Source organism: Hyaena hyaena, unplaced genomic scaffold (genome assembly GCF_003009895.1).
Source record: "Hyaena hyaena isolate Hyena2069 unplaced genomic scaffold, ASM300989v1 scaffold_563, whole genome shotgun sequence".
In the NCBI taxonomy this organism is placed as follows: Eukaryota; Metazoa; Chordata; class Mammalia; order Carnivora; family Hyaenidae; genus Hyaena; species Hyaena hyaena.
In genome coordinates, this window is record NW_024081197.1 from 1,227,437 (window position 1) to 1,246,005 (window position 18,569).

At 34.3% G+C, this 18,569-nt stretch overlaps 1 protein-coding gene across 3 annotated transcripts in view; it reads right to left on the reverse strand.

Moving 5' to 3' along the window:
* Positions 1-18,569, reverse strand: part of HSPA4L (heat shock protein family A (Hsp70) member 4 like) — a 55,371-nt gene that overhangs the window by 20,377 nt on the left and 16,425 nt on the right. For all 3 annotated transcript variants that reach the window (XM_039256232.1, XM_039256233.1, XM_039256231.1), the window contains exons 5-13: positions 17,648-17,770; positions 14,292-14,391; positions 13,804-13,937; positions 10,976-11,220; positions 10,748-10,824; positions 9,973-10,124; positions 9,409-9,515; positions 6,593-6,726; positions 4,556-4,755 (exon numbers count right to left, since the gene is read on the reverse strand). In XM_039256232.1, the coding sequence (XP_039112163.1) occupies positions 4,556-4,755; positions 6,593-6,726; positions 9,409-9,515; positions 9,973-10,124; positions 10,748-10,824; positions 10,976-11,220; positions 13,804-13,937; positions 14,292-14,391; positions 17,648-17,770 (1,272 nt within the window). The remainder of the gene's footprint in view (positions 1-4,555; positions 4,756-6,592; positions 6,727-9,408; positions 9,516-9,972; positions 10,125-10,747; positions 10,825-10,975; positions 11,221-13,803; positions 13,938-14,291; positions 14,392-17,647; positions 17,771-18,569) is intronic.

The following is an 18,569-nucleotide window of genomic DNA, read 5'->3' on the forward strand; positions in this document are numbered from 1 at the left end:
GTGATAGTGGCAAGTTGGGGTAATATAGTAAGACACAAATACACTGTTAACTTTATTTCATATAATAAGAAAGATATGCTAATTAAGTGGCCAAAATGGTTGATCACTTGGCATTTTTACTTTATACTTAATGAAAGAACTCTTCTACTGTGAATATATCACTGAAGGATAAACCATATAAAGTGGTTATGGTGTTTCTAAAACTTCACATTCAGAATCCAACTCTTTCAAATAAATTCAGTTGTCAATGTATTTGTCTACACAATATTTTCCTTTGTGCCATCAAAGGCATTAGAGTGTCCCAGCTTTTGTTTAAAAAGGTTCGGTCTAGGTATGGTCTGTAGTATTTTATTATAAGCCGCTGACACCTATCATGCAAGTTTCATTAGGGTGTTTTATCTACCAAAAGGAGTCAGCAGATTGTTTTCAGACAACAGCCAAGAGAATTCATTCCTTGAATGGTCTTTATTTATTTTTTTTAATATTTTTATTTATTTCTAGGATAGAGAGAGACAGCGTGAACAGGGGAGGGTCAGAGAGAGGGAGATACAGACTCTGAAACAGGCTCCAGGCTCTGAGCTGGCAGTCAGCACAGAGCCCGACGCAGGGCTCGAACCCACAAACCGCGAGATCATGACCTAAGCGAAAGTCGGACGCTTAACCAACTAAGCCACCCAGGCGCCCCTTGAATGGTCTTTAAACAATTTGTTGATGGAAATGTCAAGGGGATGCAATTGCTTAATCATACCAATGGGAATAGCAACCAAGTTCACACACATACAGGTAATGAGAACTATGTCACCATTACTACCACTGGCAACAGCATGTAAAAGATATCATTTGCAAGACCTTCCCTAACTTCAGATATATTAAAAAGTGGGAAACTGTGCATCTCACAATTAATTTGAGAATAACTTGTTAACCTTTTAAAACGATTTAATAAGGTTCATAGGAATATTATCCATAGTGGGGAATTAAATAAAGGAAGTGCCTCTAGACTCTGGCATCTCTTAATAGATTTTAAATTTGATGAGGATCGTTTTTCTGTTCACTGCTATATCCAAACACACATCTTAGTGCTTCTAGTTATCTGCTGAATGAAAAGCACTTCAGAATAAAATCCATAGTCATTTTCATGAACTATAAAGGCTTGACCTGCCCCTTGATCTACCTTCTTAAATTTTTTTTCTGGCCACTCTCCACTCCTATATCTCATGTATCAGCTACCCTTATATTTGTTACAACAAAGAATACAAAAAGGAGCTTCCAGCCCCAGGGTCTTTATACTTGTTTTTCAGTCTGCCCAGAAAACTACCTATGTATCTTCAAACTGCTTTTTCATCCTTCAGGCTGGCTTACCTGTTCTTCCTCATAGGTGGCTTCCCTGGTCACTATCACACAGTTAATTTCCACTTTGCATCCCCCTCTCCTTTAATTTCCTTTATACAGTATCTTGTTGCTTCTAGCTTGTCTTTTCCCACTAGAATGTTAAGTTACAGATGGTGGGGGACATTTTCTTCTTTGCTTACCACTGTAAGTTTAAGTGTAAAGTGCCTAAAACAGTGCCTTATATGTATACGTAATAGGTACTTATTATGTATAAGTAGAGTTTTTCGAAAAGTAAATAAAAAGATGAACTACTCAAATGGCCAACAGTTGGGGAATAGTAAAACCAAGATATAGTAGTACAATGAATAGCATATAGTCTTTCTGATCTCGGACTCTGTGATAAAGCCTAGGCTGCGATAACTTTTTAGGATGACTATGTATTAATTAGTATACACCAAGAAGTATCAATTTAATTTTCTGACACATCTCTATATTGAAGAAAAGTTCACAATGTGTTATTATTTTTCAGGAAAAATCAAAGCTATCTTAATTTTTAATGAAAAAATGAAGCCAATAATTTCATAAATTGACTCCTGTGCAAAAAAAAAAGAAAAAGAAAAAGAAGACTCCTGCTGCTGCAGCTCACTGGGTTTCTTTATATCAGATTCAGCAGTGTCAGCAGCTGAGGTAGAGTAAAAACTTATTTTCTCCTCCAAAACTTAAACAATTAGCTTCCAAAGTCTACTCTGAATTGATTCACATTTTGGGGGAGGAAGGGGGAAACAACTTTATAATGTAATGTAAGCCTTATGGTTTTAAACTTTTGAATACAGAATTAAAGAAAAAAGTCCTAGAGAGAACCATTAACAAATACAGTATATGGGATGTTTTCTACACAGGATACTCAACATCACCCCTTGTTGGCAATGATTCGGAAACAAATGTATTCAATACCTACTTTATCAGCTATGGTAGGGATTTAAAAGGAGAATGTGCTTGCCAATAACACCAAGGATAGGTCCATAAAGTTAACCTTTCTTTCTCCTTGATTACATGTATCGTAGAAGGAGTATTCAGGAACATCTCACTTATCTAGAAGAAATCCCTTATGTGGGTACATCAACTACTTGGAAATGTTCCAACAAGGCAAAACACTTTTGATAAACAAGTAGTAAGTCTCTGAGGAGCTAAAGCAGATGTCATTATTTCATACCCTTTATTCAGGGCTGAGTCCTTTAAGTCCACATCCAGATTATTCCCAAGGACTGACTGACTAACCTTAAAGCTCACAGACAAAATAAAAGCATATAAATGCTAGAGGAGGCAGAAAAAAATGGGTGCCATATTATTGTTTTTAGTGCCCAGGAATCACGATTAGAGAAAACTAAAGGTCTCAGCAGAGGTGAAGAAAATAGAAATGGTTATGAAGAATTCATCCTTGAGGCATAGAGAGTGCTCTCAATATTAGTAAAAATAAATCTTAATGGATTAAAATTTCTATGTATGACTTAAATTAATGTGAACTACAATTAAGAAAACTAACTTTTATATGTCTGACAAATTACTATGAACTACAGTTAAGAAAACTTTTCACCTATTATTCTTACATTAATTTATAAAAAACTATCTTCACTAACAGATTAGGACATTTCTTCTCACTTCAAGGAAGGTTGTAATAGCAAAATAATACATGGGAAGAAGAAAGAAAATGCTATGATCCTTAAAATAAGTACCTTAAAGAGGATTCTGATCAACGTGGAAGATTTTAGAGTAATTATTAATAAAAACAGAAAAAATGACAACTCCACAGAAGGGAAAAATGGTCTTGAAATTTAACAAAAACCATTCTTTTTTAAAATGTTTTTATTTATTTCTGAGAGAGAGAGACAGACAGACAGACACACACACAGCCTGAGTAGGAGAGGGGCAGAGAAAAGAGGGAAACCCAGAATCCAAAGCAGGCTCCAGGCTCTGAGCTGTCAGCACAGAGTCTGATGCGGGGCTTGAACTCACGAATCACAAGGTCACCACCTGGGCTGAAATCGGACACCTAACTGACTGAGCCACCCAGGCGCCCCACAAAATCCATTCTTAATATGCACAAATACACAAAAAATCTAGGGCAGATCTCCAATTATGGTTGGGAAAAAATGCCATTAAAAATAACTTATAATAGTATACATATAAAAAGGTAAAATCTCTATGTAATAGAATATAATCATGTTCACCTACGATTCCTGCATCTATAGTACACCAAGAGTGAATATAGTGCTAGGGTCACATAACTCTTTCAAAAAGAAATTAACTGTCATAATCTGTATTGTTATTGAAAATGTACAGCACACTCTTCTGTTCCACTGCCACAGATACCCCTATGCCCAGAAAAATTCTTTATTAAGCATGTGGTTTATCAATCTAAGAATAGGTACATGTAGGGACGCCTGGGTGGCTCAGTCGGTTAAGCATCCAACTTCGGCTCAGGTCATGATCTCACAGTTTGTGGGTTTGAGCTCTGCATCGGGCTCTGTGCTGACAGCTAACTCAGAGCCTGGAGCCTGCTTCCGATTCTGTTATCTCCCTCTCTCTGACCTTCCCCCTGCTCATGCTCTCTCTCTCTCTCTCTCAGAAATAAATAAAAACATTTAAAAAAAATTTTTAAAGGTACATGTATAGTTCAAAATTTATCAGTCTGAATTGGTTTTATCTGTAAACTAAAAAAACTAACCATAATACGTGTTTTTAATGGAAATAAAGAAAAATTTAGGAAAGAGGACTCCGAACACACATGTGTTTCATATAAAGCTATTAAAAAGATGCAAAACCTCTAAAGGGTTAAAAATGTGCAAGATGTAGAGCATTTAAAATTATTCTTTGATGCTTTTATTTAAAAAAGTTTATACTGATCCCTACAATAGAAGTTTAGAGCAAAACCTCAGATTATTTTTTATTTTTAAGATGTAAGTTATGATTAAGAAATTATATATCATAGTTTTTCATTTTTTAAAGTTTATTTTGAGAGAGACAGAGAGAGTGTGACTGGGGGAAGGGCAAAGAGAGAAGCAGAGAGTAGTCAGCACAGAGCCCAATGCAGGGCTCGAACTCACAAAACTGTGAGATCATGACTTGAGCTGAAACCAAGATGCTTAACTGACTGAGCTGCCCAGGCACCCCTTGAAGCTACAAAAAATATTTATTAGAGGAATCTTGCAATAGGATTTCTACATACCACGTCATCTTTGCTTTCATTCTTAAATGAAGCTTCGGTCTCCATAGGAGCATCACTGTGATCACCTTCTACATTTTGCTTCTCAATTACTGATGCACTGGCCACACTGAAGATTCCATGGATGTTAACACGAACTTTAACCTTCACTTTTGAACTATCACCATCAGACTGTGGAAATACATTCTGAATAGTGAAGCTCCCTTCAGGAAAAAAGAGCTTTCATCAGTACATGGGCCTCTGATTAACTTATTCAATTCACTCATTCAATAATTTGACTATTATCTCTTAGATGCTGGCAAACAATCATAAAATTATCATCAAATCCAGATTAATTACTGTGGGAAAGGCACTGACCCAAGATCACCTTTTTTTTTTTAAATAGCTTAAGAAACTTAATACTAAGTTTCAGAAAAGGTTAAGCAGCCTGTCAAAATCTTCAATGCTAGGACAAAGGTAAATTGGAATTTCAACCAAGGATAATCTGACTCAAGGCAATATAACTTTAAGTATTTTCTCATATTCCTATTCTAAAACCAAAATAACAATTCAACCTGAGTTTGAAAACCAAATGAACACTATACTTTTGCTATAAGCTTTGGAAAATCATAATCATGTTGGTAATTTCTAAATAAAGCAGTTTTTAAAAATTCTGCCCTATAGAAAAACTGCTGTTATTCAGACATTAATAACTACAGAGATGTTCACTTTTCACTTTAAGATGTTTTATTTTGAAAAATCTGTAATATACAATGATATCCACAGTGGAAGGAAAATACTAGGTAGAAAAACCGAGAACTAAAAAATCTGGTTGATCTTTGTTACAGGTTGAATTGAGACTCCCATTCCCACATTAATATGAAATCCCACTCTCTTTTTTAAAAAATTTTTTAAGATGTTGATTTTGCTTTTGTGAAAGACAGAGCATGAGCAAGGGAGAGGCAGAGAGAGGGAGACACAGAATCAGAAGCAGGCTCCCAACACTGAGCTGTCAGCACGTAGCCCGACTCAGAGCTCGAACCCATGAACCGTGAGATCATGACCTGAACCAAAGTCGGACGCTCAACCAACTGAACCACTCAGGTGCCCCATGAAGTCCTACTCTCAAGTACCTGAGAAAGTGACCTTATTTGGAAGACAGGGTCTAAACAGAGGTAATATCAAGTTAAAATGAGGTCATCAGGGTGGATTCGAATCCAATGACTGGTATCCTTATTTGGAGACAGATACATATACAGGGAGAATGTCATGTGAACATGAAGATGGCCATGTACAAACCAAGGAGAGAAGCCTGGAACAGATCCTTCCCTCACAGCCCTCTGAAGGAACCCTGTCAACACTCTGATTTCGTACTTGAAGCTTCTAGAACTGGAAACAATACATTCTACCGTTTAAGCCACTAAGTTTGTGGTATTTTGCTACAGAAGCCCTAGCAAACTAATTCCACCTTCAGTAATTTTTTTATTTTTACTGCTTTAAATAACATATTTGAAATATTCGTATCATTTTTTCTAGCTTATTAATAAAAGCAGCACATATAAAAATTTTAAAAATAACAAATGATTCCTTCTTTTAAATGTTATAAAAATCATACTTGTTTTATATCTCTGAAAAAGATTACCTAACTAAAACAAGTATTACACTCCCTGATTCTCAGCTGTATTGCTCCAATGATACTCATTCACACTGTTGCCAGGGAGCATAAATTTAAAGTCAGAATATACAGTCAGTCTGGCAGCACAATTTCAACATACTATGGGAGTTTTTCCATAAAAAAAATAGCCCTCACCCAAACCTTTCAGGCAGATTACAGAGCATTTTAAATACAGAAGTAAAAATGAAGTAAAAAGTACTCAAAACTTGCTGTTATTCCAGAAATCCTATGAGCATTAAAAGTGCATGTTTAGAAGAAGTATGAATACCTTTTTCTAAAAATCCAGTGCTTAGTTCAAATATCAATTTATTTACTTCCTTGATTTAAATATTAATATATTTACAAAAAGCAAAGGTTTATGAAATTTTTTTCTTGATTTCTCTTACCAATTCTTGGATCAGGATAAGGCACTTCATGTAAATTAGTATAAAATGCTTCTAGTTCAAATGGTTCCCTCTTGTGGAAGGTAATGACTTTTGAGAATGGAGCAGGATGGTTCTTACAGAATACTTCACATTCCCTAAAACAGAGTGGGAAGACAGTTTAAAGTAGAAAGTTACCTATGAATCTAATTATAAAATCCATGTCATTCCTAATTCAAAAGTAGCAACTGTGAAGACCTCTATGTACAAATATAAAGAAAAAGAATTACTGGTTTGGCTATGAGCATGCATTTTGGTAGGTCTATGGCTCCAAGTTTTTAGAATGTCTGTCAGAGTAAGACAGAAAATCCTATCTTATTAAAAGAAAGTAACTGACATTAGGTATATTGTGAGGCTAATACACAGGAACTAGTTTTTTTGCTCACATATGAGGACCAAATGTTATTCATTAGTTTCCAAAATACTTGTTACATGTAACCCTTTATATTTTTGCTCCTGTCTATAAGTTTGAAATTATTTCCAAATAAATGTTTTGGGTTTTTTGTTGTTTTTTTTTTAGGGGAGCTAGGGGGAAAAACAAAACAAAAAACGGGACAAGGACCAAAGGACACCTGTATATATCTTTTACCTAGATTTACTGCTGTCAGCATTTTATTCCATTTGTTTCTTCAACACACTCTGGGCATGTGTATTTTTTTCTGAACCAATGGAGGATATTAACATACATTATGGCTCTTTACGCATAAATACTTTAATGTGTATTTCCTAATAGAGATATGCTCTAACAAATAATGACAGTACAGCTGTCAACTTTATAAATTAACACTGATATTTTAATACAATCCATATTCCAATTTTTACAGATATAATAATGTCCTTTATAGTATTTCCTCCTCTCTGTTAGAGGAAGTTTTAACACCTACGTGACAACTCCTATTCCTTAAACAGTATAACAGAAACTCACTCTATAATACTATATCATCACTATAAGGTTTGAAAATTCCACACTCATGGACCTTTCCCTCTATTCTAGTTTTTAAGGACCTACACTATCTTTTACTTTTTTTAAAAGTTTTTTTGTTGTTGTTTGCTTGTTTCCTTAGAGCACAAGCAGGGGAGGAGAAGGAGACACAGAATCCAAAGCAGGTTCCAGGCTCTGATCTGTCAGCACAGAGCCCAACACAGGGCTCAAATCCACGAATGGGGAGATCATGATCGGAGCTGAAGTCAGATGCTTAACCAACTGAGCCACCCAGGCACCTCTGCTTTTATATCCTATCACTAAGATAGGTTTATTTTTCATTTCAACTCTTCTATAAGTTTCTTACATAATTTTTTTCTGGATCACTGTATCTTAACTGAGATTAACTTTAAGAATTTATTGATTTAAGTAATCTCTACACTCAACATGGAGTTCAATCTCACAACCTCAAAATGCAGAGTCTCATGCTCTGACTGTGCCAGTCAGGCACCCCTGAAACTAACTTTAAGGAACAGCATTTCTTGCCTCAAAATTGACATTAATACATGCCATTTAAATGCTCTGCAAAACATTTCCGATCAAATTCATAATTTGTATTTTTACAATTTGTGCAAAATTTTTAGTTTCTTAGGGGTGGGAATATATATATCACAGTACAAAAGTTTAAAAGCAACTTCAAAATCTAAATACAGGTTTATTTTATTGTATAAATTATATGTTTGAATAGTAGTCAAATATATTATTTGAAACACAAATTTTTATTTTGGTAAAATAAATTATTTAAATCCTGGCCACTTCATGGAAAATGAAACATAAATTTCGGTAAAAGCATGAAAAGATTGTGGCTCACAATAGTCAGAAATACATATCTAATAACAAAGTACTTATTTTCACTTTCAGGATTTTATGTTTAAAAGTATAGGAGGAAAAATGCTGTAACAGACAATCCCAGCAATGTTAAAAGGAATATAAATTAGTATAATCCTTTTAGTGGAAAATGTGGCAGTACTAATTAAAATAATGTTCATATCCTTTGGGTCAATTTTAGTCTTATACAGTTATCTTACAGATATACCAAACACAACTAAACAAGAAGACGTGTACAAGTTAAATTATGGCACACACAATTGCTGAGAAAATAGTCACTGTTGACATGGAAAAGTAATAAGTAACATATTTTAAAAAGCAAGTTTCACTAGAGACATAGAGATGATCATGTATGTATTAACCAAGTATATGCTTTTATTTTTGGATAGTCAAAGAAAATGACTAGAAACATAGAAGCCTAGCTATTAACAAGTTACCTCTGTAAAATGTGCTGAGTAGCAGTTGGGGTACAGCAGATGCAGGTTTTTAAATTTTTATAGTTCCATACTGTGATTTTTATTTGAAAGAAAATTTACTTTATAATAAAATACTAATTAAAAATATGCCATGATAGTTTATAGATTATATAGTGTTTTATATAGTTCCTTTCTTCTAACATTTTATTTAAAAGTATTTCAGACAGGCACCTGGGTAGCTCAGTCAGTTAAGCATCTGACTTCAGCTCAGGTCATGATCTCACGGTTTGTGAGTTTGAGCCCTGCATCAGGCTCTGTGCTGACAGCTAGTTCAGAGCCTGGAGCCGGTTTCAGATTCTGTGTCTCCTTCTCTCTCTGACCCTCCCTGCTCACGTTGTCTCTCTCTCTCTCACAAATAAATAAAAAACATTAAAAAAAAAAAAAAAAAGGTACTTGAGAGTATTAAAAGTGTAAATTCCTCTAGTTTAGGAAACTAGGTTCAATTGGTTATTTATTTACAACAAGCTCTAACCAAGGCTTTAAAAGTAACTTACCCAGTTCCATCTTCAAAAGAGGTCTTCCATCTTAATGTGATTGAATAGGGAACAAGGTCTGTTATAGAAAATTCACGCACTTTAAATGCTGGTGAGAGAATCGCACACTGAAAATAAGATGTATACCATATTTAAATCAACAAACACAAAACATACTGTAGGCTACCCTGATTGAATTGCTTAATAGAGTCCTTGTAATAAAGTTATGTTTTAAAAATTGTCTTTTCGTAACAGCTAATTAAAATTTACAACTGTCAGGGTTTATGACCTTACAGAAATATAAAATGTTTTTAAATCTCAAAAAAGAATTTTAAATGGGAATAATTACAAGAATTCATAAAGTAAATGGCTTTGCACTACAGTACACTTTTTTGCACTACAGGCATATTGCCCTAGAACAGCTTAAAAACATAAATTGGAAAGACACAAGACTTATTTATCAGAAATAATTTCAATTTATTCTTTGTCTGACAAATGGTTGGAACAGATAAAAGGTCCCCTTAGGCCTATTACCACATTTCTGGCAAAATATACATTCTAAACAAAAAGGATTACTAATCATACCTGTAATGCACATCCTCTTGCAACAGCTTCATCAGCATTTAATGTGGTACTTATGTCTTTAAGAAAGAACTTAGTGATTTGTTCTTTCACTGCAGGAATTCGTGTTGCTCCCCCTACAATTTCTATACTACTTATGTCTTCACGTTGCAAGTCTGGAAAACAAAATGTATTTAATTGGTAAGAATAAGACAGTCTTTATAAAAATATGAACAAAAGGCCTTGGAAAGTACTTTTTTAAAAAGTGGGTGTCTTATTTGCTCTAAACAAGACTAAAAGGAAAGAAGATAAAAACAAATTTTGGAAAAAGGTAAAGCTTAATAAATACTAATTATCTATGCGTCAGGCACTGCACTTGGTCCAGATGACAGAGTGACATTAAGAACAGACAACTACCTCATGGGCTCTTCAACTTTCTACCTGCCACCTCACAAATGCCCACAGAAGGTACAAAAACCTTAACAAAAAGCAATCATGTCCCCTTTCCACATTTTATTTTCATCTTAGACTTCACTATATGCTTACATGTAAACACCGCCAAATATAACTAGTATCAGACTTACAATGCAAACAAGAACATAAACCAGGAATTGCTCTCATAAGCCCAAATTCACAGTGCCATTACTCTGAGGAAGTTACAATCTCCCTCTCTAAAATCAGAAATACAAATCTTCAAAAAACAAATGAAGTTTTAATTGCTTTTACCATGTCCTACCCTATTAAAATGAGTTAACACCATTATACAATTTTGATGGTTAGTCTAGTAATTTACACTTACTAGCTTGTTCCATTACTGCTTTTAATGGTGGCTCAACCCTGGTGAAGAGGGAAGCACATAATTGTTCAAACTGAGCCCTGGGGGGGGAAATGAAATAAAATTCATCATTTTGGGATATAAAACTCAAGTGTATCTTCTAACATAACAGAATGAAAAAAAAATCAGACATGATCTAAACATACAATAACATGCCAACACTTTGAAAACATACATGCTACCTGTTCATACCTGTTCATTTTACTAGAAACATCAAGGTCATTCATGAAACACTCGATGTTCAGTGGAAGATCTGATGCATTTGCACTCATTAGCTTCTTCAGTTTTTCACATTCCTGATATAAGCGCAGTAAGGCCCGAGAATTTTCTTTCACATTTATCTTATATTTGGTCTTGAACTCCTCACAGAAGTAGTCTACTAAAGCCTCATCAAAGTTCCTGCCACCCAAATATGGATCAAAGGTGGTAGCCAAGACCTGTTTAATCAAAACACCAGAAATGAATTTTCAGAAATATATATGCTTTCAAAAAGACAAAAACCAAAAAGAAAACACCTTTTAAAATTAAAGTAAAATCAAAGCCGAAGAACTTGTCAAAAATCACAAAGCTGTCAAAACTTGCTATCACTTACAGTAATCATCACTTATATTTAGCCAGCATACTCACTCACTCTGAATTATCTGCTTTGGTTTGTAGTTGCATATATCATAATTATAATTATAATTAATTTTATTTCTCAAATAATTGAGTTATTACAATTAAAATTTAATTATCTCACATCTGTTGGTTCTACAATGGCACTGAACAGGTAGCCAAAAACTAAGTTTAAGACAGCAAATAGTCCTAAGCATGTAACCATAACAAAACAGCCAAGAAAAGGCAATCCAAAGATTCAATCTAGGGGTGCCTGGCTCCTGATCTTAGAGCTGTGAGTTGAAGCCCCAAACTGAGTGTAGAGATTACTTAAAAATAAATCTTTTTTTTTTACTCCTTTTTTTTTTATTTATTTTTTTAAAATTTTTTTTTAATGTTTTATTTATTTCTAGGAGAGAGACAGAGAGACAGCATGAGCAGGGGAGGGCCAGGGAGAGAGGGAGGTACAGACTCTGAAACAGGCTCCAGGCTCTGAGCTGGCAGTCAGCACAGAGCCCGACACGGGGCTTGAACCCACAAACCGCGAGATCATGACCTAAGCGAAAGTCGGATGCTTAACCGACTAAGCCACCCAGGCGCCCCTCCTTTTTTTTAATTAAAAAAATTTTTTTTAAATTTATTTCTGAGACAGAGAGACAGTGTGAGCAGGGGAGAGCCAGAGAGAGAGGGAGACACAGAATCCGAAATAGGCTCCAGGCTCTGAGCTAGCTGCCAACACAGAGCCCAACGCAGGGCTTGAACCCACAAACCGTGAGATCATGGCCTGAGTTGAAGTCAGACGCTCAACCAACTGAGCCACCCAGGCGCCCCTACTTAAAAATAAATCTTAAAAAAAAAAAAAAAAAAAAAAGATTAAATCTAAAATACTACAACTGGTAATTTATAGGTCGGGAATTAGGCTTTCTGACTACTATTTATAAAAAAAAAAAAAAAGCCCAGCCATTTTTATAAAAATATATAAGGAACAAAAGAATACATGAAAAACCAAAAATATACAACAGAAAAAAAGAGGAGAGACAAGAATTTGATATAATAATATAACATAACATAAAATAGATAGATGAAAGAAGAGCAGACAAGTCACAGAACTTCAGCATTATAGCTACTGAAAACACAGGAGCAAGACATCTAGTTGCTCTCCTGAGGATACAGGGCAAAAATGCTTATTTACAGTAATCACTGTTTTTAAAAAAAAAAAAAAAAAAAAAAAGGAACCCCACTGCTGGTGTGGTTCATCAGGTTTTTCTCATAAGGATATGTGGTAGAACAACAGTAAGCCCTATAGAAGGTTTAAGTGTAATCTGACTGAGAGGTTATCCCACAGACTAGCATAGGGAATCCATGGATAGACTTCTCACTAGGTCTAGTACTACCCTGAATCAAACCCAAAACTGTGTTGGTATGTGATTAGTGCCAATCTGAATTCTCCTGGACAGAAGGGATACTCTAAGGTATCCACCAAAAAGGAAAGTGAATGTTCTTAAATTAAAATTCAAGACTAAATGCTAAAGATTAAGCTAATTTACAGAAAACTACCCTATATTCATTAAGACTCATTTCCCTTGAGTTTTCTGATTACAAGGATGTTACTACAAACTGTGTGACAAAAGGCTCTAAAAGGTGGTGGATCACCCAAAGCAGTTCATCTTCTAAATAAATTCTACACATGTGAATAATGGAGAGACAGAGAGAACATAAATATGGATAAGATAATCAATATAAAAATGAATATAAAATGAAATACATGGGTGCCTGGGTGGCTCTGTTGGTTTAGCATCCAACTTCAGCTCAGGTCATGATCTCAGAGTTAGTAAGTTCAAGCCCACATGGGGCTCTCTCTGCTGTCAGTGTAGAGCTCACTTAGGATCCTCTGTCTCTCTCTCTCTCTGACCCTTCCCCGCTTGTGTGTGTGCACATTATCTCTCAAAAAATAAACATTTAAAAAAATAAATAAATACCAACCATAAAATGATAAGCACTAGAAGTAAACAATGCCACACTACAGAAACTTATGACTAGAACTCCTGGATAGGAAGGTTTATAAAAACAAAGAGAATCATTTTAGAAAATGTTTCCTCAGTACATTTATGGATAGGGTGTAGTTAATGTTCCCTGACAGCTGACTTAACACCTTGACAATAAAAATAGCCAATACATATTACAGGATCTACTAAATGGCATTCTAAGCATTTTTTATACATTAACTCATTTGTCCTCAAAAATTGTGAGGTAATTAGTGGTATTATCCTAGGTGCAGAGGCTGAGATTTAAGGTTAGTAACTTGCTCAAGGTCAGTTTTTAGGTGGCAGAGCCAGGATTTAAACCCCACGCATTAAGGTTCTCTATATAGTCTTACATGCTCCTAACCATTAAACTTATATACAGCAAATCATTTATTTACTTACTTTAAGTTTTCCTTTGTTAAAAGCACAAACTGAGACCTGGTAGGCAGAATGTCCCATATCAATAAATATTACATTTCTTGGTTTCTCATCTAATGGCGGAAGATCCTGTTTATAAATTCCATATGCTAGCGCAACTATGTAAGAACAAAGAAATTAAGTTAATATCAAGATAGCAATCACTTGGGAAAAAAGAGATAAGTCACTTTGATAATGCACTTTAACACACAGAATAATATAAATTATTAATTTCAAAGTAAATTAACTTTTCATAATTTGATTTTTATTTCTTTTCTACCTGTAACTCTATAACATAAATGCTTCTTATTGCATATATAAAGACATGTTTAACTTCTGCCAAAATGTTATACTCCTAAACAAAAGGTTACAGGAACTAGCACATAACAGAGTTAAAAGAAAAAATTAGAACAGTATTTTTCTGATAAATAAATTCCAAATAAATTCTGATAAGTAAATTCCAAAGTGCTCACCTGCAGTAGTTTCATTCATCAACCTTAAACAATTTAAACCTGCAACCTGGGCTGCAGCCATCACAGATCTTCTCTCAGCATCAGTGAAAAAGCTAGGAATCTGGTATTTTAAAACACTAATATATTAGTTTGATGTAACAGATTTTAAACATTTCATCAATTAAAAATGTAACTGCTCTAAAACTCATGTACAGCTTAAAGCAAAGAATGGTGTTCTAATTGAACAAGGAAAAAAACCTACTTTCTTTCTTTTTTAAGTTTGACAATGTCTATACTATTAAGTGTTGATCTAAACTATGAACACAAATGTAAAGCAGTTAATTAAGATGATAGGAATAATGCAGGCTTTCCAAAATATGTTCCTCTAAATCCTTCTTGTGTTGGTCTGCTCTTTGAAAAAAAATATGTTGGTTCATCTTTAACAATGAAAGACTGAAAACCCAAGACTATTAAAACGAGATTGGTTAAATACATCACGGTAAATCCATATAATGGAATCTTACATAGCTGTTAGAATCAGGCAGATATGAATTGTCATGGAACACTATCTATACTACATGAGAAAAAAGGACATGTGTAACATGATTTTTGTGTAGGTATAGATTACTCAGTTTACAATGGCTATGATCTCAAAAGGAGAGGGAAACAATACCACAAGGGACTTACAAGGAACATAGATTTCTTTTAAAATCAGAAAAAACACTAAATGTATTTCTATTAAAAATAAACTGAGACTTAAATTTATAGTTAAGATTTACATAGTTCTAGGGGTTTCTGGTTGGCTCAGTTGGTTAAGCGTCTGACTCTTGATTTTGGCTCATGATCTCCTGCTTCGTTAGTTCAAGCTTTGTGATGACACCTTAGAGCCTGCTTGGGATTCTCTCTCTCCCTCTCTTGCTTCCCCTCCTCTGCTTGCTCTGTGTCTCTCAAAATAAATAAGTAAACATTAAAAAAGAAAAAGATTTACATAGTTCTATCAAAAAAGAAGCACTTTGATTTGTTTCTACAGATTTCTAAGAAGCTAATTAAGTATACTCATGTACAAAATGACTTGGAGTTCTTCCAATTATAAGTAAATTGTCTCCTCCAATTTTATTGCATTATGATGTTAGAAATTTCATTTAACTCCTATTAACAACAGGAAAAGAACTTGAATTTCAATAAACTTGTTTATCCTAATTTTGGTATTATCCTTCTGACAAAAATCTAAATTGTAATACAGGCTTCATTTAATACTCATGGAGCGCTTATGTACTTTTCTAGCCACTTAGAGACACTGCAGTGCATAAAACAGAGAAAATACTTCCCTTGTGTAGTTCACAATGGGTCTACTGCATTAACTACAAAGTAAATAGCGGCTAAGAAGTTGTTCATAATGCTCTCCTCTGACACTGATTTCTGATGTGAAAATATTATCGCGTATAGTTAACAGGGATAGATTTGAATTTAAGATGGATTTTAAAACTGATACCACTTTGATGTATACTTTCAAATAGCAGTGTAATGGAAGAGTTATAAGCAGATGCTTGGGAATAAACTACCTGGGTCTGAATTCTGGCTCTACCACGTATTAGCTCTGTTGATTTGGGGCAAGTTATTTAACTTCTCTGTGTAGCAGTTTTTTTATCTGTACAACTAGAGTTAAAAATGTCCCATCTTCAGGGCACCTGGGTTGCTCAGTCGGTTAAGTATCTGACCTCGGCTCAGGTCATAAGCTCATGGTTCATAGTTTGAGCCTGACATGGGGCTCTGTACTGGCAGCTCAGAGCCTGGAGCCTGCTTCAGATTCCGTGTCTCCCTCTCTCTCTGCTCCTTCCCTGCTCATGCTCTGTCTCTCTCAAAAATAAACATTTAAAAAAATTTTTTTTAAATCCTACCCTTACAGGGTGGTTCTGAGGATTAGATGAGTTAATACATATTAAATGCCTGTAACAATGCCTGACCAATGGTAAACTATTATTTGCTATTACTAAATGTCTGGAAAACAAAATACTAAGCTCCATTATTTTTCTCTCAAAAAAATTCTAAATACCTATAAAAAATCCCATTACTAAATTCACTGAAGAGTTCATAATCTGGTTCTTTTATCCTGATGACACGTGATTCTTAAACTTTAAAAAATATTTTTTTAATCTTTATTTTTCAGAGAGAGACAAGGTGTGAGTGGGGGAGCAGGGTTCAAGCAATACAGGGCTTGAACCCACGAACCATGAGATCATGACCTGAGCCAAAGTCAGACACTCAACTGACGGAGCCACTGAGGCGCCCCTAGACTCTAGAACTTTTGTAGAAGGTTAAAATAGTATTAGAAATACATTCACATTTAGGTGATGACAGGTAAATTTAAAAAGTTATCAATATATAATAGGATCTCATGAGATAGAGTAAATGATGAAATGTTTTAAGAATCCTTAAAAAAAGATCTTTCTGAAAAATACTGTATGATCTCACTTATATGTGGAATCTATAAAAGCTAAATTTACAGAAGTAGAGAGTAGAGTGGTGGTTAGGAGCAAAGAGGTGGAGGAAATGTGGAGATAGATACTGGCCAAAGAATACAAAGTTTCAGTTATGTAGGATGAATAAATTCTAGAAATCTAATGTACAGCAAGCACATAGTGTCTAAAGTTAGTAATACTGTTACTATGTACTGGAAATTTGTTAAGAAAGTAGATCTCAGGTGTTCTTGCCACCAAAAAACAAAAACAAAACAAATTAAACCTAGCTACTGGGGAGATGAGTATGTTAATTAGTTCAACTGCAGTAATTATTATCACTTCACCATGTATATGTGTGTCAAAGCATCATGTTGCACACCTCATTTGTAAACAATTGTCCTTTTAAGAAACGCACAAAGGAATTCTGGGGAGTGATAAATGTTTATCATACTAATAACATGATGGTTTTGTGTAAGCATGTCAAAATTTCTTAAAGTATAATAATGTTAAATATATCCAATCGTTTTAAAAGAGTTTTTCTTTCTGATACATAACATATACTATCTCAAATACCTAGCTGGGAATTTTCAACTTTGCCATAAAATATTAAGGTCCCTACAGGTGAGAAGTTTACGGCGACCAGGAAATATTCTTAGGGATAAATAGGACAGGTACAGCAGTCACTAATCACATACATAGGTTTTTCTTTAAGATTCACTAATTATCACAATGGACTTTATAGGAAACTCAATCCTAAACTTTACCAAATAAGGTGGGCTTTTTTTAATGTAAAAATAAAAATGGATTTACTAATTAAGATCAGAAAGAGTAAAGAAAAAGGAAGAAAAGAAAAGGAAGAAAGTATTAATATACTAGAAAGGAGGATTTAAAAGTATTCACTATTGAAGTAAAACTTACTGATATCACACAGTCGGCCACTGGTTTCTTCAAAGCATTTTCTGAAGTCTCTTTAAGTTTGGCCAACAGCATTCCAGTGACTTGCTCAATTGCAAAAGGTCTCTCTTCTTCTAGGTAACGCACCTAAAACCACAAGTTGAGATATTTATTAAGTCATTTATTCATCTAACATGTATTTTGTAATCATCTACTCTATACATGATGGATAGACAAAAGTGAAAAAAGGCAGTCTTTGCCCAAGGAAGTTATATTCTGAAAAGATTATTCTAATATTACAACCTCTCATTTCTAAAGTTCAAGTGCCTTACACAGATTAATATTAACCAAATTGTTTCCAAAAATGTCTTTCTGCATTAGATCCCCACCTCTCACAAAAGCAATTTTTATCATTCACTTTCCAAGCACATAATGAATAACAAAAAGATCAAGTAATCTTTCTTTTGAAAGTCAGAACTCTTCCTGGGTTTAAAATGAAAGCTTTAGTCATAGAATTTTAGGTAAAGGAAGGAAAAAGAAAAATTCCTTATTTAAATAAATAAATAAATAAATAAATAAATAAATAAATAAAAGAGGGAGGCCTGGGTAGCTCAGTCGGTTGAGCATCTGACTCTTGATTTTGGCTCAGGTCATGATCTCACAGTTTGTTGAGTTTGAGCCCCATGCTGGACTCTGCACTGAGAGTGTGGAGCCTGCTTGGGATTTCTCTCTCTCTCTCAAAAGAAATAAACTTAAGAAAACTTTACAGTGCTTAACAAAAGAATACTAGAAGCTGTGTGCTTTAAATAATCAAGCCCTTTAATAATAATAATGAATACACTTATAAGCAATATAAAGTTACCTTGGAATCCATACAATAACTACAGTTACAGAGGAAAAACTGTCTAAATAATATTCCACTGTATAGGTACTAGATTTTCTTTAT